This window comes from Aspergillus saccharolyticus (genome assembly GCF_003184585.1).
Source record: "Aspergillus saccharolyticus JOP 1030-1 unplaced genomic scaffold BP01scaffold_50, whole genome shotgun sequence".
NCBI lineage: Eukaryota > Fungi > Ascomycota > Eurotiomycetes > Eurotiales > Aspergillaceae > Aspergillus > Aspergillus saccharolyticus.
Window position 1 is genome coordinate 131,943 of NW_020290660.1, and position 22,389 is coordinate 154,331.

Genomic DNA, 22,389 nt, shown 5'->3' on the forward strand with positions numbered 1-22,389 from the left:
TGTACGAGGATTCAACATCCGGCAAATCGACCGACACGCATCCAGGGTGGTTATCAGTTGTTATCTGGATTCGACCGATAAGTAGTTCGTAGAGTTCACTTATGCTGCCAACTTGACAGTTCTTTAATTTGACGACCTTCCCTGCCCACCATGTCCGCCGGAATTCTCATCCGACAGACTTTTGACTTGGTTCGCATTATTGCACTGCTATTTTAAGTCTGCTCGTCCAAGCCCGCTACACCGCTTTGTTGTACTGCAGGATGAATATGCTGAGGCTTGTCCCAGTTGTTGCCCCAGGCTTGACCGCGTGCCACCGCCTCGGAATAGCGTCTCACAAGTCAGCTTCGAGGGATGATATGCATTGCATGGGAACACACTCAGAGGAGTTATAGAGACACTTTCTCCCCTACCTCACGGTTGTCGGCCTGGCGAGTATATGGATCGCCAGTGATACGAGATGCAGAGGCATAAGAATCCGCTCTTGCTCGCCGCTGACTACGCACTCTTCGATGACCCAGGAACAGTCTCGAACGAAGTGGTCCAGCAAGATAATGATACGACTTAGATGATGACACACATGTAGTCATCCTGCTCCGGGAGGCACCGAGATCCAGGCTCTACGACCTTACTCAATTTCCTGGATAATGAGAAGGTGTTATCCACTAAGGTAGTTTACGTCTCCAGATCATCCCAGCAAACAAGGAACCACTAGAGAGCCATTTGACAACAATGCTAAAGCCTGTCAGTGTCCATCCACAGTTCAGGCCGACGGGACCGGCAAAGTCCAAGATGTTAGGTATTGTGATCGTCGCGAACCATGACTGTTAGCGAGAGTGGACGTTGTAGCCTAGCGCTGAGCTGCACTAGTCGCGGCGGCTGCGTTCTCGTGACCCCGCGGCGAAACAGGCTAAAGAACCTGTCACCAAAGATGCTGCATACTGAACATGATGGAGGCTGGGAGCGCCTGCAATCTTCATCTTCGGGTCCTTTGCGACCGCGGGTCCCCGTGGGGAAAGGGGGGTTGGTTATTGGCACTTCTTGGCAAGGATGCCTTGATAGGCTGTAGTCTGATGGTCTTGAGATTGATCATTCTGTATTTATAGTTGCTGACGTGGTGGCTCGTTGACGCCGCGAAGTGCCCTTGAAGAATGTCCGGTCATGGCAGCATCAGCATCGCCATTTAGGTGGGGCAGGAGACGATCGTTTATTTGCTTGAATTGCTTGGAGAACGGAAATAGAACTGCAATAAGAGAGCTGCGATGACGCGACTTGTCAAACAGATCTCGAAACTACTCCGGAGTAGTATACATTGGATCACAGCATGAGCTGATATCAAATGGAGGGGATGGCCGGGAGGAGAGGAAAAGAGAAGCGCATGGAAGAGTGAAACATACGGTAGGACATACAGCGTGCAGCTCGTAATCTTTCCAGCGCCTGTCCGGGGGCTATTTTGGTTCCGAGCCACACTAGAGTCTTTTTAAAGCCACTGACGAACTGGTGACTAACCTCCGAGGGGCTTAGCGGTTTAGTTACAATTTGTTTAGAATAGTTTAGTTTAGTTTACTTTACTTTACTTACTAGTCAGGTAAAGGCAAGTACACCAACCAAGTGTGTTGCGTACCGTTACTCTCCCTTTTCTCGCCATTTCCTCTCATTCTCCCATCACCGCACCACATTTCTTTTCCCCTCCTCTCTCTTTCTCTCGCTCTCTCTCTCTCTCCCTCCCATTCTACTTAGCAGAGTGTCACTCTCGTTTGGGTCTCCTCTCTATATTCTCTGCCCCCGACTCTCGTTGGTCTGCGTGAACCTCCTCTCGTTTTGTACTGGCGGAATGACCTCTCGGAAGTACCGATCATCATTACGGTTCCTTCAACACATTTGACAAGGTAAGCCTGTCTACTCTGCCCGGTGGACCCCCCGATGTTCCTCCTCTCATTGACCCATCGTCTCCAGATTCTCCACATTCCTCAATCCCTGTCCGCCTGATAACCGGTGCACATCCCATCTCTCGGTGACTTGACATTCCATCTGTCGTTCCAAAATTGTTTCCTCGAATCTCCTTGATCTCCCACATGGCCACCTACATCGCCAATGCCTAGCCTCGCTGCCGATTTCTACTGCCTGGGTCTAGCCACATATCCACTCGCAAAGTTGGAGAGCTCACGGAGGATTACGTACGCCTCAGGAAACTGTGAGGAGTTGGCCCAATGGCAAGCCTAGAGGCCAGCAGATATTCGCAGCCGCTGCCCTCCCCTCCCCCCGTCTATCTCCGTTCATCCCCGCCCCTTCCCTCGCGTCACGAAACTTCCCGGCGACCCAGCTCGCATCATCAACTGAAGATGGTCTCAGCCCGCGAACAACCCCCGTCGCAACCGCTGGCGACCGGGGAAGACACACATCAGCCCGTCTCCGTTCCACGGGTGCGGATTCATGGCGAGGGAGACCAGCCCGTCCAGCATTTCCACCACGACGAATATGCTCTGTCACTTACGGGTGCTGCCTTTTCCGACTTGTCACTTGCGGAAAATTCCCCGACGCATGGGAAAGATATCCACGGTGCATCTCCACGTGAGGGAGAATTGTATCGAGCTCCGCGGCCGTCAGTCTACGGGCACACGCCCACGAGTAGTGGCTCGTGGTCTGTGGTTGACCCCAGCGCCAGAGAACAGCCCAACAGCAATGCAGGGACCAGCACATCCTCCTTGGACCAAGCCGCCAAGGAGGGCGGACCTGTCTCGCCGCGGGAAAGTATAGATAGCAGCACAGAGACACCAGAGGTCTATGAACCCTTACACTACCACCATCGTCCTTACGAGGTCCCTACGCCATCTCCGGCACCCGGGTCCGGAGAAAATGTCGGCACGAACGGTTATTTGAGCGCCAGACCTCGCCCGCGATCGACGTACTCATTCACATCCAGTGTCGGCGAGGGACGCCACCGGTCTCCTCATCTATCCCCATATCTTCATGGCCGGTCATCGTCGAGAGAGTCTGTGGCATCACCCGACATTCGGCCGCTAACCTTTGTGGATCAACTGAACAGCCACTATCCTCAGCCGGGTCCGGCCCCGGTGCAGCTCGGAAACTCCCAACTGCAGTCCGTCATCGGCAACAACGCCTCTTTGCTGAGCCACAAGCAGACCTTCGACATGTATCTGGCCAATGTCAAGAAGACAGGTGACCCGGCAGTGCAGTATGAGTTTGCCTTGTTTATGGTCAACGCAGCGCTGGACATGCCAGCGGACGGGTCCGGCGGAGATGCATCTGCCGTGTACGGGCGAAAGGCGTCGGAAATCTCTCGGAGCGGCATGCTGAAAGAAGCCAAGTCGATCCTCCAGCGGCTGTCGGATCGGAGCTACCCGTTTGCGCAATACTACATTGCGGACGGGTACGCATCTGGTTTATTCAGCAAGGGCAAGGAAGACTACGATCGGGCGTTTCCGCTGTTTGTGGCGGCCAGCAAACATGGTCACGTCGAGGCCTGCTATCGGGCGGCTCTGTGTTTTGAGTTTGGCTGGGGGACTCGGGTGGACGCTGCGCGTGCCCAGCAGTTCTACCGGCAAGCGGCATCCAAGAATCATCCGGGCGCGATGCTTCGGATGTCAAAGGCCTGTCTCGCGGGCGATATGGGCCTCGGGAAGCGGTATCGCGAGGGCATCAAATGGCTCAAGCGTGCGGCCGAGTCGGCGGACGAGCAGTACAACTCGGGGCCGTATGAGCTTGGATTGCTGCATGAAACCGGATATGGCGATGACGTGTTCCCGGATCCCTCGTACGCGGCTCAGCTCTTCACCAAGTCGGCCGACCTGGGACATGTGGAGGCCAGCTACCGGCTGGGAGACGCATACGAACACGGCAAGCTGGATTGCCCGCGGGACCCGGCTTTGTCGATCCACTTTTACACGGGGGCGGCCCAGGGCGGCCACCCTTTGGCGATGATGGCTCTGTGCGCGTGGTATCTCATCGGGGCGGAGCCGGTGCTCGAGAAGGACGAGGAGGAGGCGTATGAATGGGCCAAGCGTGCTGCTGAAGCTGGTAAGTCAATTGCTGTGTCTGGATTGTCTGTGCCTGGAGAGTGCCAGCTACTGAGACGTCGAATAGGGTTGGTGAAAGCGCAATATGCCATTGGGTACTTCACGGAGACGGGGATTGGATGTCGGCGGGACCCGCTGCAAGCCAATGTGTGGTATGTCAAGGCGGCGGAGCAAGGCGATGCGCGGGCGACGAACCGGCTGGCGACGATTCGAGCGGCGGCCGATGGGGTTGCGCCGAGTGCCGAAGAACCGGGCAAGAAGAAGGGGAAGCCGGGTGAGTGCGATTTTGCATGCATGGTGTTGCATCACTGAACTGCATACTAATTGGAATAGAGGGTAAAGCCAAACGCTTCAGCATTTTCTAAGGACACGCGCGACGGATGCACATTATGCATGATCATTGAGCCTTTATCTTGGAGACATTCTTTATACCAGCGGGAATGGCATTTCAACATAGCACTGCAATGCTTGGATACAGTTGAAAGTGAGTGTATATTGGGGGGGGTGTATGTACGCATAGGTGGTGCCGGGATTGAGCCTGGCCGTGGAGGAATGGACGGTGAATTGCAAAGTCAGATAACCACATGCACTGGCAAGATGTAGATGGTCACTTGGCTGTGCACGAGATGTGTTGCGATGTGTTTTCCGAGTGACATGGGATCAACAGGACTCTGGGTACTACACTATGTGAGGAGCGAGTATATAGCCGACGCCGATGAATACAGTAGATACAATACCAATGTGGAACGACCATATATCGAGGGCAGGTTCGTTGAAGATGGATCGAGCATATGATCCGCGGGCAGTTTAGTTGACACTGCATGACCTCACCTGTGTGCACGAACTCGGTCGTGATGAGACCGTATCAAGACAAAACTGCCGGCACGTCAAGATTTGATGTCTGCGGATTGCCTTATCTTTACCCTAAAGCAAGACCATGGTTACATGACATTGCCCTGCAAGTTACAACCCAAGATGAAATTGCAAATGGCCCCGCTAGGACTAATGAGGAGGATGGGGGCGAGAGAAGTGCCAATTTCTTAACCGGAGTAGTACTCCGGTTGACCCCGTTGATTTTGTTAGTCCAGTGGCGAGGTGGATCCATGGAGCGGTGAGCTCTTCCTTGCACCGCCTTCCGAATCTACATACGCGTGGAATATGAAGCTGTATACGCGTCACAAAATATATGATACTGATTTTGATCAAAAATGCCTTCTACACCTGAGCCTACCTCTCCTTCTGCTCCAAAAGCGATACATTCAAAGCGTCTTAATCGAGATGATCGCCTGCGAGTTCTTACTCTTCGAGACGCTGGATTTACATATCAACAAATTGTAAATCAGCTTCAAATCAGTTACCGCCAAGTTCAGTACACATGTCAAAGTGAACAAGCTACTCCTCGCAAGGCTAAAGGTGCTGAGCCAAAGCTTTCAGACGAAGAAGTGACTGAAGTTATTCGGTGGATTTCGAGCTCCAAGCGTACCCGCCGCTTACCATATCACCGCGTTATTGCAGAACTGAAGCTTCCTATCGGCGTCACTGCTTTAACGCGTGCTTTGAAAAAACGAGGCTATTCGCGTTACAAGGCTCTTCAAAAACCACTTCTTTCACCGGCTAATAGCAAGGCTCTTCAAAAACCACCGCTTTCACCGGCTAGTAGCAAGGCTCTTCAAGAACCACCGCTTTCACCGGCTAATGAACAGGCGAGGTTGGACGCGTCATCAATGGAATCGAATTCTTTGGACTCATGAAACCTGGGTTACTTCAGGCTTTCATAAACGGATTTATGTTACTCGCAAAGCTGGTGAAGAACTCGATGAAACACGTCTCTGTACAAGCCTACCACGTGAACGTGGCTGGATGTTTTGGGCATCTTTTCATAATACATACAACCAAAGGTCCATGTCTTTTTTTGGGAGAAAGAATGGGGTAGTATCAACGCCAAACGCTATTCCGAGCGAATCATTCCAAATATCGATGGTTATATACGCTTGATCGATGGTGATGAATATATACAGCTTCAATTAACGCAAGATAATGCGCCCGATGCAAGTAGAGACAATTCAAGAACTGGACGAACGCGGTATTTTTCCAATCACATGGCCTGCTTTTTCACCGGACCTGAATCCAATTGAGGCTGTTTGGAATTGGGATAAAGAACTGGATTGAACCGTTTTTTCCTCATGATGAGCAGTTATCATATGATCAGCTACGTGAGGTTGTACGGGCTGCTTGGGATGCTTTACCAGCTAATTACTTAAGGGAATTGATCGAAAGCATGCAGGCGAGGTGTGAGGCAGTTATCAACGCCGAAGGTGGCCATACAAAGTATTAATCATCAGATGAATAATCAAATATACGGCAGAATTCGAAGGATCCACTCTCTGAACTAACAAAATCAACGGGGTCAACCGGGAGTAATACGGGGGAATAACTGGGACTGGAGTGAGTCAGGGAGGGTCTCGTCTGGGGTCCAAAAGTGCCCTGGTTTTTTGAGAGGAAAAGAAAGAGGAGAGAAGGAGGATGGCTGGGCACCCGCCCCCCCCTCCCCTCCCCTCCCCTCCCCTCCCCTGCCGATCCACAGCTTCTCTCCGCAGGGATTCCCGCGCCGATCCCGCCGATTAGTCGCGCTACTGTTTCACTTACAGTAGTAGTTGGTACCGGCACATTCTCAGGGCTGCACGGCACTCTGAGTTACATACATCCACTCCAACCCGAATTCACTCAACGAGTCAATTGAATAGAACAGGAGCAGATGTAGATAACGTGTGAAAAACCATTCACGTTCTGCATGAATGACACAACCAACCGAAAGAAAATAATCCGACCGGAAACTTTCCCCCCCTCTGTAACAATTCACTCCAAGAGACGGACTGAGGGACTGAGGGACTGAGGGATCTACAGCTGAGACACCTCGTTAAGTCATAAAACCCTTGGCTTCTCCGAGTTTGTTTCCTGTTCCTTTTTCTCCTTCTCCTGATCTGCTCCTGTCTGCACCCAACCTCCTCTTCCGTCATACCTTTTATCTTTAGAAGTTATCCCCTGGCGGATTGTGTCCACGTTCTTTGCTTGATTGATTGAGTGGGATTGACTAGAGAAGTACCCGTGGTATGTGATGTTATTTGTCTGTCATCTCATCTGCCCTATTAGACCGAAGTTGTGTTGTGTGGCTCGTGGTTGTGCTCGTGGTGACTGTGGCCATGGGGTCGGGATCATCAACTCTCAGTCTGAAAAGGCTGGTTGTGTTGAAAAAAGCCGGTTCTAGCTAACAGTTTGTTTCTGCAGTTCGCCACCACACCAGATAATTTCTCCCATTTATAACATACACACTTCGAACCCATCGATCAACATGCGCTTCCTCGCTGTCCTCGCCCTCTTCGCCTCGATGGCTGTTGCCCGACCTGCTGAGAATGGGATGTTCAATATGGAGATTTCTTGCATTGGGGTAGGTTTTGTCCTTTGGCTTGTTACCTTTGGCTTTTGGTCAGAGGAGGGGATAACGGAGTGGAAAGCTACACTTTGGACATATGCATATGCATACTCCGCCAGTCCTCCAGCGAGCTTTTCACAATTCAATTCAAAGCTCGACTGAACCTCTGATCAAGCACATACATGAAGCTGTTTTAAGGAATAAAACTGACAAATGCATAGCTCAACGACAGAATGTGTATCTCCAACTCGACCAGCGGGATGGGCTGTTGTCCTCCCTTGACCTGCGGAGCGGATCATGTAAGTCTTTCTGTCTGGGGATGGGTTGAGCTGGGCTGACTAAGGGTGAAGCGCTGTCACCGTTGATTTGAGTATTAGCTTGATGCTGGAGGAATACTATTAGCTGCCTGCGGGGGGGGGTTGTTTGAGGGTAATGTCTGTTTGGTGAGGATAGAGGGAGTCTGTATCTAGAGTCAGGAGGGTGTGATATGCTATCTATAATATCAGCTAATGAGTGGAATTCATGGTGTGAGAGACTGGGTTTAGCGTGACGCTAATAATTACCATGTCCTTGCAGGGATTCTAGCAGTTTTGAGATACCGAGTAGGTCTACCTGGGAGGTATAGCTCGGACTGAAGCTATAGGATGTAAACCACCTGGAAGCTACAGAAGCTACACCCTCACAAGGCAATCAATCACTACCTAGAACCACATTCAACAGTCCATGGAATAACAGTAGAGTCCATTAAATAACAGTAAGCAAGTCAAACAACCAACCCACACACCACCCACAGAAAGTGCCTAGCAGCATTACAAAAACTTACTCGCCAAGCTCAGCAAACCCGCAGGACCCCCCGTACCACTCGACCCACTGCCCTGACTCTTCATGTACATCTTCAACGCCATCTCAGCGGCCTGGTTGATAGCGGACTGCTTGTCTCCGGACTATTCATCGAATCGTTAGCAACCGCCACCGTAACAACACCTTCACCTCCACCTTATTGATGAATGAAAATCAACACCCCCGGAAGGGTTCGAAGGGAGGGAAAAACTTACAGCCTGTCCACTCGAACTCTTCTCCTCCCACAGCTTACTAGCCTGCGCCATCGCCAGCCCAATAAACTCATTCTTGCCACCGGAGCCCCCCGAGCTGCCAGACGAGAACATCTTCAGCGCCTGCATCGCCGCGCCCGCGCCCAGAGTGCGGGAATCATGCTGCTGGCTACCCCCGTTGTAGACGGCCTGGTGGGACTGCACCATCTGGGCCTCGTCGATCTCCTCGTCCTCGTCCCCCTTGCTGTGGCGGTTGGTGATGTAGTTCAGCGCCGTGTTGAAGAGGTCGGAGGAGCCGGTGCCGCCGCTGTGGGATTCCGCGTGCGAGGTGGCCTGCGCGACATCCTCGTAGCTGGGGCGCGAGGCGTAATTGGGGTTCTGGTGGGGAGGGTTGTGGCCGTAGCTGCCTTCGTTGTTGCCATAGCCACCGCCGCCGCCGTAACCACCTTGCTCACCACCATAGCCACCGCCGCCGTAACCACCCTGCTGGTGGTGCTGCTGGCCTCCATAGCCCTGCTGGCCTCCATAACCACCTTGCTCACCACCATAGCCCTGCTGCCCTCCATAGCCCTGCTGCCCTCCATAACCACCCTGCTCACCTCCATAGCCCTGCTGGCCTCCATAGCCACCCTGCTGGTGGTGCTGCTGGCCTCCATAACCACCTTGCTGGCCTCCATAGCCCTGCTGCCCTCCATAGCCCTGCTGGCCTCCATAGCTCTGCTCACCACCATAGCCACCCTGGCTATACTCCCCCTGCCCTTGACCCTGACCGTGGTGCGAACCCCCGTTACCACTGTTATCACTGTTGTTGTTGTTGTTGCCGCCACCAGCATAGTTGCTAGCCGCCTGCTCGATAGCCGAGGAGATGAAGTTGGAAAAGGACATCTTGCTTGCTGGATGAGACTGCAGGAAGGTTCAAACCAAGATTAGCAAGCGGGTGACTACTGCGACTGCAGGTTGATTCAGACAGACAATAAGACAATAAAGAGAGGGAGGGGGACGCTACCAAATGTGTGTATGTGTGTAGGTGATCTCAACAAGACAGATGATGGAAGAATCAGAAGAGAAGAGAAGGAAAAGCCCGAATGACGAGGGGGAGCACCACCACACACCAGCAGCAGCAGTATTTACGTACGTACGTAATTGAGGGGCAATCAGCTGTGGCTGAGCGGTGTAGATCGGCGCGGGGCGGGAGATGCTGCTCCACTTATTGCATTGGGCAGTGAATAAGTTGAGGGCACTGCAGTATGGCGCTCAGCCACTCACTCGTATTGTGTGCCACACGGCAGTAAGTGTGCCGTGCTTGCTTCTGCACCATGATGCAATCATTTACTGTCAACTGTTAACTGTCAACTGTTACCTGTTAAACACTCATCTGGCTCATCAGGCAAATCATCAGTCGTAATATAGACGCAAATGTAGACAATGTACAGTCTACTGGTATCTCGCTAATGCAACCCCCCCAAACACACCCCCACTACACTCTCCGTATAACTACAAGATCAACGCTTCATGCTCCTCATCCCCCAGATTCCACAGCACCCGCTGCTGTCGCTCACGCTCCCTCAACAGGCACCGCTCGTCCTCATCCAACTCCGCTTCCCGCGTCCACTCGTTCGGCAGCCCCTGCGGTCCATACCGTTGCCCCCATTGTCGCCGCTCGTACTCCATGAACCCCCCAAAGTGCTCGTCCGTGTTGGCCACCCAGATCGTACTGCCGTCCGGTGAGTAGTCCGCCCCGCCAATCTCCCCGAAGAAGTCGTGCACCTGCCGGCCCTGGTACGTCTGCGCATTCACAATCGTGACCCGGTCCGCCGGCTCGCACAGCAGCAGCGTCCGCGACCCCCCGCCCACGGGGGAGAACCGCACCGAGCGGTACCCGGCCACATCGGATTCGATCTTCTGCAGCATGCGCCACATGCGCACGTCCCAGATGATCGCCGTCTTGTCCTGGTTGCTCGTCGCAATGTGCCGCATGTCCGGCGACCACGCGCACGCAAACCCAAAGTCGCGATGGCCCCGCAGCGGATGCACCGGCCGCCCGCTGTCCGCCTCCACCACCCACGCATCCGGCGAGTCGCCAATCACCACCCGGAGACGCCCGTCCGGCGCCGTCGCCGTGCAGTTCACCGCGCGCGAGAGCTCGTAGTCGGCGAGGAACGTGTTCGTCTCGCAGTCCAGCACCCGAAGATGGCGGTCGTTCGACGCGAAGATCCCCAGCGGCGATCGACTGCTGCGACTCGGCACCACGTCGATGTGGTTCGTGATGCCGTTCGGATCTTGCGTCACATACCCCGCGATCCCTGACCCGGCTGTGCCCAGCGCGCGTAAAGCGTACTCGCCGGCGAACCCTCCCGCGATCGTGATGTCATGCGCCGACTTCATCGTCGAGATCTTCACCGGGGCCTGCAGTCCGGACTCCACCGTCGGCTTGGACAGATCGATCAGGCACCGCAGCTCATCGTACACCGGGACCCACGAGTAGATCTTCGATTCGTGCGCAAAGTGGACCGTATGGTAGGCCGCCGCGGACATGAGGTTGCGCAGCTGGAAATGCTCGATGCTCGCCTTGTGGCCCGTGTACATGGCCTTCTCGCGAAAAAAGGTTTCATCCTGTGGCAATCTCGCTCCCGGCCGTTGGCGCGAGTACTCCAAGTTATGGTAGGAGGTGTACGAGTGATCTCGCAACTCCCGCGCATAAGACCGTTTGACCTGCAACACCTCCTTCCACGGAATCTGCTGGATATCAAAAAAGTCCCATCGATACCCGGCCGGCCGCACAATCTTGGCCGGCGGCGTCCACACCAGCAGACTATCGAGAGCGACGCGAGAGATCGGAGTAAGCCCACGTGAGGGGTAGGGCATTGAGGGCGCGTATGAATGGCGGCACCATTGCCCGAGAAATTGATCGATGGTCAAGTTCCGTTCTTTGACTGTAGGACAGTTAGCCAAGCCGCCACAACAGAGCGACGATTACACCTTACCTGTCCCACCAGCCGGGTCTGTAACATGTTGCTCATTCGGTGCGTCAACGCCGCTGGCCTCATCTCCCTCGGACACGGAAGCGCTGTGGTCATCGTGGGCGGCGGCGGCGGCGGCGGCGCCGGGAACCATCTCCGAAGACTGCGGCACGTACCCAGAGTCCAGTCCCTGATAGAACTCATCGAAATCGACTTCCGATAAGGCGGCAGTACTGCGGCGGGCCCGCGCCTCAGGATCCTCGTAGTCAGATTCCTCTCCGCCATCATCCATGTAGAACTTGTAAGTGTCGTCGGGATCGTGATCCAACTCGGACAGGGTCGTCGGTCGCGTCTCCACGACGGACGAATCGTAGTCGATGATCAAGTCGGCCGCCTCATCCTCATCCTCATCGTCATCGGTCATCTCCGAGATGCTCGAGGATATCCCGTGCGCGTATACTGGGCCCGGAACCTCCTCGTTGTATGCACTCAAGTATGGCCCCAGCGGGACGCCCCCGACGTCCGAGAGCACGTCGGTCATTTCCGAGTCAGTCAATTCCGAGTCGGTATCATACCACTCTCTCGACGGAGATGACGAGGTGAGCCGGGGCGTCGATGGGTCGGCAGCATGACTGTAGCGGGCGAATCCTTCCGGCTCCATCACTGCGTTGACGATCGCCGTCACCGCGACCGGGGCGGCGTCGCGAGGGGCGTTGGGAAATTGCGGAACCGCCATCAAGGTCATGTCCAGACCAGTCCTTGGGTCTGCGACGAACGAGGCGGATGCGCCCGGCGGGGGCCCGTCACCCTCGGGGGGCGTCATGTCTTGACGGGTAGCGGAAGGCGACCAGTTGGGAGGTTGTGACGATGGACGGGAGACATTGCTGAAGGGGGTGTTCGCGAAAGAACCAGCTGCGCGGACCGGCGAGCTGGACAAGGCAGACGAAGCAGAGTCGGGAGACAGTTGAGCAGGCATTCCGGGCATCATCAGATGCAGCGGCAATCGGTTGGCGACGGAAATGCTGGCGACCGCTCACTCTTCGGGCGACCAACTGGTGGCGAGCGAATGAAACTGATTAATCGCCGATCGGCCGAGGCAGTGGTGGGTGAAGTGAGGTACACACGTTACTTTGTCTTTTCACTTTTGTTCTTTTTTTTTTTTTTTCCTTCTCTTTTTCTCTTTCTTTTTCTCTTCTCTTTTTGCTTTTTGTTGCGATCGCAAATCACACCCGTGGAGGGTTTTTCCACCCCGCAGCGCAACTCCCTCCTCCCCCACACGGAGGGGACGAACACTGGCAGTGGCAGTCAGGATCGGTGGTGCCAGTCGGAGCCGAATGGCGGGCGAAAGACGAGAATCTGATTGACAGGCAGGTGCAGCAAACGAGCAAATCCAACCGAGAGGGGCAATGCTGCACTTTAAATTGTTGACAGGTGATACGCCACTTCAACCAGAGAATAAATGGCGCCCCGGGGGACCAAGCGAGACAGACAGCCGGAGAAGAGGGGAATGGGGGGGGGGAGGAAGACTCGTAATCTAGCTCGGAAAATATCAGTCCATATACTAGTATGCAAATGGAATCTGCAATCGAATGATTCAAGTTCAAGAAACTGAGAGAGAGAAGGAGAAAGAGGAGATGTGGGGGGTGGGGGGGTAAGAAAGAAGAGGAAGAATCCCTAGTAATCATGAGGGGTTTCAAACGTGCATCCCTCAGTGTCAGTCACATGTACCCCCCGTGCCTAATGGGCCTCAACGTGAAGGATTGCCCGCAAGTTACTGACTGCTATGTACTCCGTACTAGTAGTGTTTCTCCTACGCAGCCTACAGTGTGGTTCTTTTCCCCTCTGCTCCAATACTAGTCACTGAACTACTAGTCATTAGTTCCGTACTTTTGTCGGGGTTAGTCAGCAGACGGTACTTCACTGGACTTCACCGCAATATCAACTTGCCACTATCCCCTCAGTCCCTTGCAGCGTGCACCAAATCATCCTCTATCCATTGTCGTCATTGTGGGGTGTTGGACAGATCTGATCAAACGGTCACTCATGGGCCCCCCATGGCACACCAAACGATTTACCCCACAGATTCACCGGCAGGGTCTATCTACCACTACTCACTCATTCCAAGTGACACCTCATCATAAAGCATCGTGAATCCGTAATAAATTAGCATATACAACTCGGGATAGGAACGCGGATGCACCCGGTGAGTAGACACATTGAATCAGAACTTCAGTCACAGAAAAAAAAAAAAATGATATCTACGACAAAAATGGTCCCAGGCACGAAGAAGGAAAATTGGACAGTCCGATCGTATGGCCTACACCCGCAACGAGGGAACCCACGAAAGAGAAGAAGAAGAAAAAAAAAAACTAAAAAAAAAAAACTCCAAAGCCAATCAAATCAACACTTGGCCTGTATCTGTACACACCCAGCTCCCAATCGCTTAGAACTGGTCAATGCAACCCCAGTACTGCTCCACGTCGAACTCGCCAGGCGACTTCCAGAGATCGTTGGCGTACGAGAAGAAGACCGAGTCGCTACCGACCGCCTCCCGGATGGCCTTGATGGCCGTGGCCTGCTCCGACTCCCCGGGAACAGCCGCGCCGTTGGCGTTACCCTTGCTAGGCCAGCCGGTCTCCAGGTTGATGATGCTCAGGCCCGAGCAGATCGTCTTCAGGAGGGTGAACTCGGCGGTGGCAAAGGTACCGGCCTCGGCGGCGGTGGTCTGGGCGTTGAAGAAGGGGTGGATGTTGGCTCCCAGGATGTCAACGACGCTGCAGAGGTCGCTGGTACCGTACTCCTGCCAGATGTCGACGGGCTCCGTGGTGGTGATCTGGCCAGTGTAGCCGGCAGCGGTGAAGGTGGTCTTGCACGAGGTGATGAAGCTGGCAAGGGACGCGGCATCGGTGTATCCGGAGGAGACGGCCTCGTTACCGACGACGATCAGGCTGACCAGCTCCCACTTGCCCCACTCGGTAATGGCCGTGACCTGGCTGGCGGCGCCTGAGGTACCAGTGCTGGAGATGTAGACTCCGAGAATCAGCTTGAGGCCGAGCTCCTCAGCAAGCTCACCGATGATCTCGAGGGTGTTGCAGTCGGTGGAGTAGAGACGGATGTGGGTGAAGCCCTTGGCGGCGATCGTCTTGATGTCCGAGGTGATGGTAGCGGTGGACTTGCAGCCGTTGTCGTTGGTGTAAGGGGTGTAGGTCATACCCATCAGGCCAGTAGCGCTGACACCAGTGGAGGCGGCGGCGCTGGAGGAGCTGGCCGCCGCGCTAGAGACGGTGCTGACCTTGACGCTCGAGGTCGCGGGAACGGCAGTGGTGGCAGCAACAACAGTGGTGGCAGGAACAACAGTGGTGGCAGGGACAACAGTGGAGGTGGCAGCGGCCGCGGAGGGAGTGGTCACGGCAACCGCAGCGGAGCTAGTGGAGCCGCTGAAGGGGCAAGTGTAGGTGTAGTCCGTGACGGTGACGGTGACAACCTCGGCGGTGTGAGAGTAGACGCCCGGGGTGACGGTGGACACGGCGGGGTAAGTCACGACAGTGCTGGCGGGGACATAGGTGGTGGTGGGAGCAATGGTGTAGGTACCCGCGACGGGGCAGTAGTAGGTGGTGTGCTCAATGACGCTGGTGACGGTGGTGCCCGAGGGCTTGACGGTGGCATAGGGGCAGACAATGGTGGTCGAGGTCTCAACGACGGTCGTCACACCACCGTAGGTGTTGGTACCGCTGGTCAAGGCGGTGCTGGTAGGGCTGACGACGCTGGTGGTCTCGCTGACAGTCACGGTGGACGCAGGGATGGTGTAGACACCGGTCGAAGCGAAGGTGGTGACATCAGGGGTGGGCAGCACCACGGCGCTGGAGGTGGGAGCGGCAGCCGCCGGGCTCGAGGTGGTGGGGACAGCAGCAGCCGCGGCGGTCGAGGTGGTCTCGACAGGGACGGCGGTAGCACCCGTAGCGCTAGAGACGCCAGTGGCAGCGACCCCCTCGGGGGTGGAGGAAGCCTCTCCGGGGGAGCCTCCAGCGGGGACGGTACCTGCAGACTCGCCCGGAGTAGCAACGACGGTCACAGTGGTGTAGCTGGTGGAGTGGAGGGTGGTGACGACCTCGGAGATGACGGTCTCGGTGGCAGTCGAGACAGGAACGACTGCGCGGGGTCAGATGAGTGGCATCAACACAGGGGTTCCGGGATACTCACGAGTCGGGGTTCCCCAGACGGTGACAACCTCAGTGGTACAGCCGCAGGTCTCCTCGGAGGGGGCACTGGCCTGCACTGCACGGCGCTGGTGGAAGGGCTCGTGGGCGTGGCGACGGTGTGCGCCATCAGCCAGAGCAGTGCCGGCAAGAGCCGCGGCGGCGGTAGCAAGGAAAGCGCCCTTCATTTTGCTGATTGGCAACGAGGGATGGATGTATTTGCAATGATGCTGGTGGTGTTTCGAATCAGGTGTGATCGCAATGAGGGCCCGCTAAAAGAGTGAAGCGGTAGTCAAAGAGAGTGGTTGTTTAGGGAGGGAGGGAGAGAACTGGAAGCACGCGGGCCTCAAGTATATTGTCAGGTCCGACCCTTACAAACAGAGAACAAATCGAGACACGCCCGAGGATGAAGGAGAGAAACGAGGAGCAGGAGAAAGAAGAAGAAGAAGAGAAGAAAGGGAAGAGGTGGGAAAAAGAGGGAAGAAGTTAAGAAGATGAAGGGTGGTGGCGCCCCTGGAGACGGGAGGATGGCTGGTGATTGGCACTAAAACTCATGCAGGTTCAAGGGCCAAAACGGGCCCAATTGTGGATTTGAGAGAAAAAGGAAAGAGGATGAGGATAGATTCACAAAAAGGGGGCGGTGTGTCAACTTAGTTGGACTCAGGGTTGCCAGGCACTGTCGGCCACGATTGGTAGTGGGTTTCACAATGGGCTCGCGGATGGAGGGGATGTGGGGGCAGAGATGAATGGGACAGACATCTTAAGAGGATCTAGAAGGATCCTGTGTGCTGTGCAGGGGGCAGTATGTGCAGACGATTCAGGAACTACGGACTTATACAATTTGGCTGTATGGCAGCATGTCTGCTGGCTGCATGGCTGCAGTGGCGGAGTGGTTGAGTGGCTGCAGCATATGTACAGTTGATATACAATGAAGTATAGATGAATACCTCGGTGACGGCTATCCAGTGGAAGATGGCAGACTTGATAGTAGTAGGTACTGGATCTACTGAGTGCTTTGATCACAACAGCACTAACCACACACTCAAGCGCAATCGATGACCACCGATCAGTCAAATGCGGGAGATTGGCGGGTGATGCTACAGAACTATACACAGTAGGAACTAGAGATTTCAGAAGATAAGTTCATATCAGTTACTGCGCAGTGACTGCGCAGATGAAGAGAATCAAGACGGATCAACTGCACTTTCTCTTACGGGCTGCAAGGAACAGGACTGGAAACTTTCCAGTCACTTTTTGTTGACGCTTGCCTGAATCGGGTAGCTTGGCGGGGCACTTTTCCTCCGCCCTGAAGCCAACCATTGGATGCAACAACACCTTAATTTCCGGCCCTCCACTGAAAGGACCAGTAAAATGTCACCGTGAGATTTCAGGAGGTTCCGCCCGCAGCCTGCGGTTTCATCCAGTCTTGGGAGGAAAAGAGGATGCCTGGAATAGCACAGCTGATATATATGAAAAAAAAAAGGGCATGTCTGATGTTGCTTTGTTGATTCTATTTCTATGTCACTGGTGTGTTGTGCTGGGTTACATCTCTGCCTCAAGGACAAGAAAGGATATACTAGTACGGAGTATCATCCATGATGATGTTCATTTTCTGATCCCGGGCAGCGGCACGGCATCGCCCCTGAAAATTTGAATAACCTTCAACACATAGTAACACTGCCAATAATTGTCAATAGAGTCAACACCAGGGCGATCGGTGCGCGGACAGATGAAAGCTAGCGTCGAGGACACTTTAACCCTTAGCCGATCCCCATCACCACCTTTCTCTGGTAACTATCTCTGGTATGGGCGATGGTGACAGCTGGAGATGGACCTGGAGCCGAACAACCGAGGCCACTGCAGTCACGCAGCGTCGGTGGTCCCTCGTGGAGGGAACCCCCTTGGGTCTTAGTCTACCCCGGACGATCCGGAGCTGGATGCATCTGATCGGTCGAATCGCTCAGCCGCCACCTCAGCCTCAGTCAGGGTCAGGGGTCTATATACTATATATGAAGCTGTTTGGACTGAGTTTAAACGGTATAAATGCACTTCCTCCAGAGTCACACTATACACCCTGTTGCTACATAGTCTACTGGCGATCGCCCTTCATTTTCTTCTCTGATCATCACTCGGTCAGCCCGGTCAGCCCGGTCTGGACCGAGTCAGTGCAGTCCTCCACTGCGGACCGAGTGCCCCTGATTGAGCTTGGCTGGAGTCTGAAGCCGGCTATCCTTGCCAATCACTAAGCGAATTCAATAGTCTGGATTGGGGTGAGACATGGTGATGGCCAAGTTTACCCCTGATTCAGTGGGAGGTTGGTGTAGTAAGTATAAAGATGGGGTTGCAGTCGAGCGGCTATAAGGTGAGCTCGTTGTTGGACGGGGTGCTAGTGAGTGATTCATGGCATCTCATCTCATCTCATCCTCGATGAGGCGCAGCATTGGAGCGCAGAGTAACATGCAGTCTCCGTAGTGAGTGCTGACAGGATTACTGAAAGTTTTCTGTTGACCGGTGCCTGAGGCAGGATTGCTAGGGTATAGTCAAGATGAACTGAGTAAGATTAAGCGAGTTCCTGATCGCAGTCGAATGCCCATTGAAGAGAGATACATACTATGTATACATTCGGATAGGCAATGGGAGGTACAGTTCTTCCGGATACCGAAGTCACTACCTACACTCTTCGATTGTTTCAGCAACCCCGGGATGAAACAACACTAAGCCAATCCTGGCACGGAGCTGGAAGATAGTTGGGCCGTGTATTATAAGGCATATAACATCTTCGTCATATAACAACTGTCTGTAATTATGGATATCTTTTTATACCACATATTATCTATCTACTATCGGTTCTAGGAGAATCGCAACCGCCGTTCAACTACTGATAGCAGTCAAATCACAAGAATAGCCCCTAATCTAGCTCATCCACACTTGATCTTATTCACAATATATTGATCAATGGAGACCTTAGTGCTTCTCAAATGGCCGAGGCAGCTGGTTGCAGTAAGCAAGCCATCTTTCGACTACAGTCCAACCTCCAACTTTTCAGCACTCATAAAGCCCCCCAATCAAAGGTAGATAGCCCCGAAAAATAACTCCGGTGATACTAGAAGCTCTATATGACCATCTTCTTGAAAAGCCTAATTTATATCTACATAAGATAGAATTATTCCTGCTAGACGAGTTCGACATGCGTATACCAAAATCTACTATAAGTAATGCGCTTCATAAGTAAGGATAGTCGAAGAAAGTTGCTCGCCAGCAGGCCAAGGAATGAAATTCTGATTTATAAGAGAAGTATATTCATTTAATCTCCGACTTCTCTTCGTTCCACCTGGTCTATGTCGATGAGTCTGGGTGCGATAAACAGATAGGCTTTCGAAGAACTGGATGGTCTCCAAGTGGTACAACACCAGTCCAGATATCTAAATTCCACCGGGATTAATACTCGAGATTCTTCCTGCTTACTCCCAGGATGGAATCATACTTGCTCGTACATTTTGAGGCACAACTAATACAGCTCTCTTCGAGGACTTTATCGAAGAACTTCTTCAACATTGCGGAAAGTAGCCCGAGCCTAAATCAGTTCTAATCATGGACAATGCATCCTCTCATCATTCGGAGCGGATTAAGCGAATATGCGCAGAAAGAGGTATCAAACTAGTCTATCTCCCGCCCTATTCACCCGATCTAAATCCTATTAAGGAGTTTTTTGCTGAACTCAAATCTTTCATCTATTGGAACTGGCATGTGTACTAGGACGACACGGCCCAAGGGTTCGAAGCGTATCTTGAATGGTGCGTCGATAAAGTTGGAGCGAGAGAGCAAAGTACAGAGAAGCACTTTCGGCATGCAGGATTGACTATTGAGCATTATAGTAGGACAATGCAATGCCCTGGCGCACCATGCCGCCTTGAATCACAGTACTGCTGGCAGGAATACGTGGGCAAGAAGCATTACAGACTACGGACGCACCATTTGAGGAAGTTGGTGAGGTTTGTGGAGAAGGAGGGTGGAGTGATTCAAACATACGATGATATACCCGACAGTATTCGCGAACAGCTATATGCAGAGGAGCAGCAGTGACTTGAGCTATGACGAAAGACTCCTACACATTCTGCAACCGGATCTATCTTTCTAATTAATATCAATATACTCTCTATACAACCATCTCAGCCCATGACAGCATCTCCTCCAGCCGATGCTGGCGCTCTTTCTGCAAGCCATTTTCCTATCCGTACTGCCATCAATATTCCCGGGCCTCTTGAGGTAGCTGTTGAGGAATACACTGTATGGCACCTCTCACGGGTGAGCACCGACAGTTTCAAAGATAATATCATCAAAGCACGTAACGTGACACTGGAGAATTGTCTTGATCTAAAACAGATTTATTATGATCAAAATCCAGAATTTTTCATTAGCCAGGGTGTCAAATTGGGAGCCGCACGCAGGTTTGTTGGTGAAGTCAATGACTGGCTTCTGGATAGAAAAGTTAATCGAAACGAGGACTTTGAGTGATTTTGAGAATCTTGTACTTTGGCGGTCTTTTCATGTAGTGGTTTATATAGAGATATAGGTATTTGCAACCATGCTGCACAATTTGCGATCATTTGACCACTGTCACCGGCAGCTTAATCGTTAGTATATACATCCCGCCATGCTGAAGATTGCCCAGAAACGTTCTCAGCATCAATCTCAGTCTCTCGTGCGTTGAGCATCCTTTTGGTAACTGATGTTTGTCCCCGTTTATCAGACCCAGTTGAAAGCGGTTCGGAATCTAAATAATTAATAGAAATGCAAAGCCGAAGCTTTTTTCCTTCTTGAGACAAGCTCTTCCACATAGCAAGCTGCCTTTGTATGGCTGTCCAGTCAATAGTTATCAGTCTTCTCAAAACGCTTAGTCAGATCCCGCTGTGAGCGATCGTTTACAGAAACCACTACTGTAGTATCATCTAGTCTCACCCGTCGGTTGCGAGCTACCTTCCGACGTAGAATATCCTCTGGTTTCTGCTTGATATCGGACCAATAAAAGCTGGGGTCGAGTATCAGGTCCTGTTCTGTATCCTTCTGTATCCTTTGTTACTACCCGATTGTTCAGAGTCACCCTCCATTCGATAGAATAATGGATATCAGTTCCTTCCTAGCCATCAACCCTTGTATCCCACTCTGGTACGGAATTGTGTTGTTCGGGTGGAGTATGACGCAAGGGGGTGAAGCTTCGACTTCCATGGTTGGAGGGGCTGGATCCGAACGGGGTACATTCGCGGCCAAAGTTCCCGGGGGTGGGGGCATTTGAAGGGGACCCCGTTCCCACAAAGTAAAATCCTGAACCTGAGAAGCGGTCCCCTCAGGGGATTAAAAGTATTATCATCAAGACAATAGATACCGCCGAGCCTATTGATAAGAAGCCTTGGATGTCAGTCAGGAAGATAAGAGCTTCCAAGTAACCAGAACACATGGAGTTAGATTCAAGGAGGACTTCTGACAGGCTCAGGAGAATAACAAGTAGAGCCAAATGAATTGTACTATTCATGCTGCAGGAGTGTGGTTGATAGCAATATGCCGATAGAGGGGCAACGAGCGGTGGAACTGTCAGGAACAGAAGGTCACATCTCTTGGGTTTCCCTTAGTCATGACTGGCCCTCGGCTCAGGCCGACATCATATCCGATCTCGAATTAATCACCAAGACCAAATTTATCGAACTACGAGAAATCGAAGATTATCCGAACACTCAAATTATCTTGACTTGTGTTTCGTTGATCTTGTCTATGATTGACACCCACGTCTTCTGATCGATTAGCCATGAAAGTCTTCATCGAAATCATGGATATTGCTTCTATCAGGTGCCGAGGATCGCCTCCTACCTCAAATGTTCAGCTTACGATATGATGAATAAAGAGGATCGACCCCCGGGTACGTAAGGTGTTCCGACGCCAACACCATGGCACGTGACTCTGGCTCTGGTAGTAGACGAGGTAGGAATCCCCGCCTTCTCCAGTGCACCACAGAGCTGGCCATGACTGGCTAAGCCAAGCAAGGCTTATCCTTGCCATCCAGCTATGCCAGCTCAGCAGCGAATTTGACGCTAGTATCGACCGACGATGGCTGTGTTCCCTCTCGAACTGCTCTTCTCCCGGAGTTTCGCCTTCACCCAACACGCAGCAGCTGATCTTTCGAAATATTCGAGATGCCACGTCCCTTCGGAAAGCGTTTCAGTCATCTATTCCATCGGCGGAAAGAGAGCGAGAAACCGATCATCGAATCAAGGCAAAACGAAACCCAAGAACATTCCACTAATAATGATGCCCACCCTGTCCCTCGCAAGCCTGCAGACCAGGCCATTCAGTCAACGCAAACTTTGCAGCCGCGAGACTTGTGGCAAGCTGCTTATAACCAGCTTGATAATTGTCAGCAAAATATTCTCTTAATCAAGGAGATTTCAATCACGCTAGGTGATGGAAAAAAACATCTTAAGGATTTAATCGATCAGGTCGTCATAATAACTGAAGAAGGATATGAAAAGTATCATCAGACAGCTGATCAAACATTCCGGAAGACTTCACGGAAAATTCTCGATGCAGCACTGTCATTCAAAGATATGATAGGTGCAGTGGCTGCACTCGACCCGACGCAGCATGCAGCTAGTGTGTGGAATATTGTCTCACTTAGTCTGACAGTATGTATACAACCGGGTATATGAAAAGTCGCTGCTGATATAT

The 22,389-nt window shown here is 52.8% G+C and overlaps 6 protein-coding genes across 6 annotated transcripts; 3 read left to right on the forward strand and 3 right to left on the reverse strand.

The window, feature by feature from the left end:
• The first annotated feature begins 2,118 nt into the window (after nucleotides 1-2,118).
• Nucleotides 2,119-4,508, forward strand: chs3 (putative chitin synthase activator (Chs3)). Its single transcript, XM_025570885.1, has 3 exons — nucleotides 2,119-4,035; nucleotides 4,102-4,308; nucleotides 4,370-4,508. The coding sequence occupies exons 1-3, from the start codon at nucleotides 2,208-2,210 to the stop codon at nucleotides 4,372-4,374; spliced, it is 2,040 nt and encodes a 679-aa protein (XP_025427215.1). The 5' UTR covers nucleotides 2,119-2,207; the 3' UTR covers nucleotides 4,375-4,508.
• A 2,875-nt stretch (nucleotides 4,509-7,383) lies between these two features.
• BP01DRAFT_306299 (uncharacterized protein) lies at nucleotides 7,384-7,802 on the forward strand (the record flags this gene model as incomplete). Its single annotated transcript, XM_025572229.1, has 2 exons — nucleotides 7,384-7,479; nucleotides 7,686-7,802. 2 exons carry the CDS (start codon nucleotides 7,384-7,386, stop codon nucleotides 7,800-7,802), a joined length of 213 nt encoding a protein of 70 aa, XP_025427216.1.
• Nucleotides 7,803-7,968: 166 nt separating this feature from the next.
• Nucleotides 7,969-9,562, reverse strand: BP01DRAFT_360654 (uncharacterized protein). Its single transcript, XM_025575962.1, has 3 exons — nucleotides 9,523-9,562; nucleotides 8,520-9,419; nucleotides 7,969-8,408 (listed from the first exon to the last, which is right to left on the reverse strand). Exons 2-3 carry the CDS (start codon nucleotides 9,399-9,401, stop codon nucleotides 8,274-8,276), a joined length of 1,017 nt encoding a protein of 338 aa, XP_025427217.1. The 5' UTR covers nucleotides 9,402-9,419; nucleotides 9,523-9,562; the 3' UTR covers nucleotides 7,969-8,273.
• Nucleotides 9,563-9,858: 296 nt separating this feature from the next.
• BP01DRAFT_360656 (WD40 repeat domain-containing protein) lies at nucleotides 9,859-12,633 on the reverse strand. Its single transcript, XM_025575963.1, has 3 exons — nucleotides 12,601-12,633; nucleotides 11,501-12,528; nucleotides 9,859-11,449 (listed from the first exon to the last, which is right to left on the reverse strand). Exons 2-3 carry the CDS (start codon nucleotides 12,450-12,452, stop codon nucleotides 10,011-10,013), a joined length of 2,391 nt encoding a protein of 796 aa, XP_025427218.1. The 5' UTR covers nucleotides 12,453-12,528; nucleotides 12,601-12,633; the 3' UTR covers nucleotides 9,859-10,010.
• Nucleotides 12,634-13,626: 993 nt separating this feature from the next.
• Nucleotides 13,627-16,117, reverse strand: btgE (putative cell wall glucanase (Scw11)). The gene is made up of 2 exons (XM_025570886.1): nucleotides 15,677-16,117; nucleotides 13,627-15,625 (listed from the first exon to the last, which is right to left on the reverse strand). The coding sequence occupies exons 1-2, from the start codon at nucleotides 15,858-15,860 to the stop codon at nucleotides 13,920-13,922; spliced, it is 1,890 nt and encodes a 629-aa protein (XP_025427219.1). The 5' UTR covers nucleotides 15,861-16,117; the 3' UTR covers nucleotides 13,627-13,919.
• A 993-nt stretch (nucleotides 16,118-17,110) lies between these two features.
• BP01DRAFT_183520 (uncharacterized protein) lies at nucleotides 17,111-17,436 on the forward strand. Its single transcript, XM_025570887.1, has one exon. It carries the CDS (start codon nucleotides 17,159-17,161, stop codon nucleotides 17,324-17,326), a length of 168 nt encoding a protein of 55 aa, XP_025427220.1. The 5' UTR covers nucleotides 17,111-17,158; the 3' UTR covers nucleotides 17,327-17,436.
• The last annotated feature ends 4,953 nt before the right edge of the window (nucleotides 17,437-22,389 follow it).

Coding starts and splice junctions, on each gene's coding strand:
- chs3 (XM_025570885.1), top strand. CDS start 2,208: ATGGCAAGCCTAGAGGCCAGCAGATATTCGCAGCCGCTGCCCTCCCCT. Junction 4,036..4,101: donor CAAGCGTGCTGCTGAAGCTG/GTAAGTCAATTG, acceptor GACGTCGAATAG/GGTTGGTGAAAGCGCAATAT.
- BP01DRAFT_360654 (XM_025575962.1), bottom strand. CDS start 9,401: ATGTCCTTTTCCAACTTCATCTCCTCGGCTATCGAGCAGGCGGCTAGC. Junction 8,409..8,519: donor AGAGTTCGAGTGGACAGGCT/GTAAGTTTTTCC, acceptor TTCGATGAATAG/TCCGGAGACAAGCAGTCCGC.
- BP01DRAFT_360656 (XM_025575963.1), bottom strand. CDS start 12,452: ATGCCTGCTCAACTGTCTCCCGACTCTGCTTCGTCTGCCTTGTCCAGC. Junction 11,450..11,500: donor AGACCCGGCTGGTGGGACAG/GTAAGGTGTAAT, acceptor ACTGTCCTACAG/TCAAAGAACGGAACTTGACC.
- btgE (XM_025570886.1), bottom strand. CDS start 15,860: ATGAAGGGCGCTTTCCTTGCTACCGCCGCCGCGGCTCTTGCCGGCACT. Junction 15,626..15,676: donor CGTCTGGGGAACCCCGACTC/GTGAGTATCCCG, acceptor GACCCCGCGCAG/TCGTTCCTGTCTCGACTGCC.
- BP01DRAFT_183520 (XM_025570887.1), top strand. CDS start 17,159: ATGTCTGATGTTGCTTTGTTGATTCTATTTCTATGTCACTGGTGTGTT.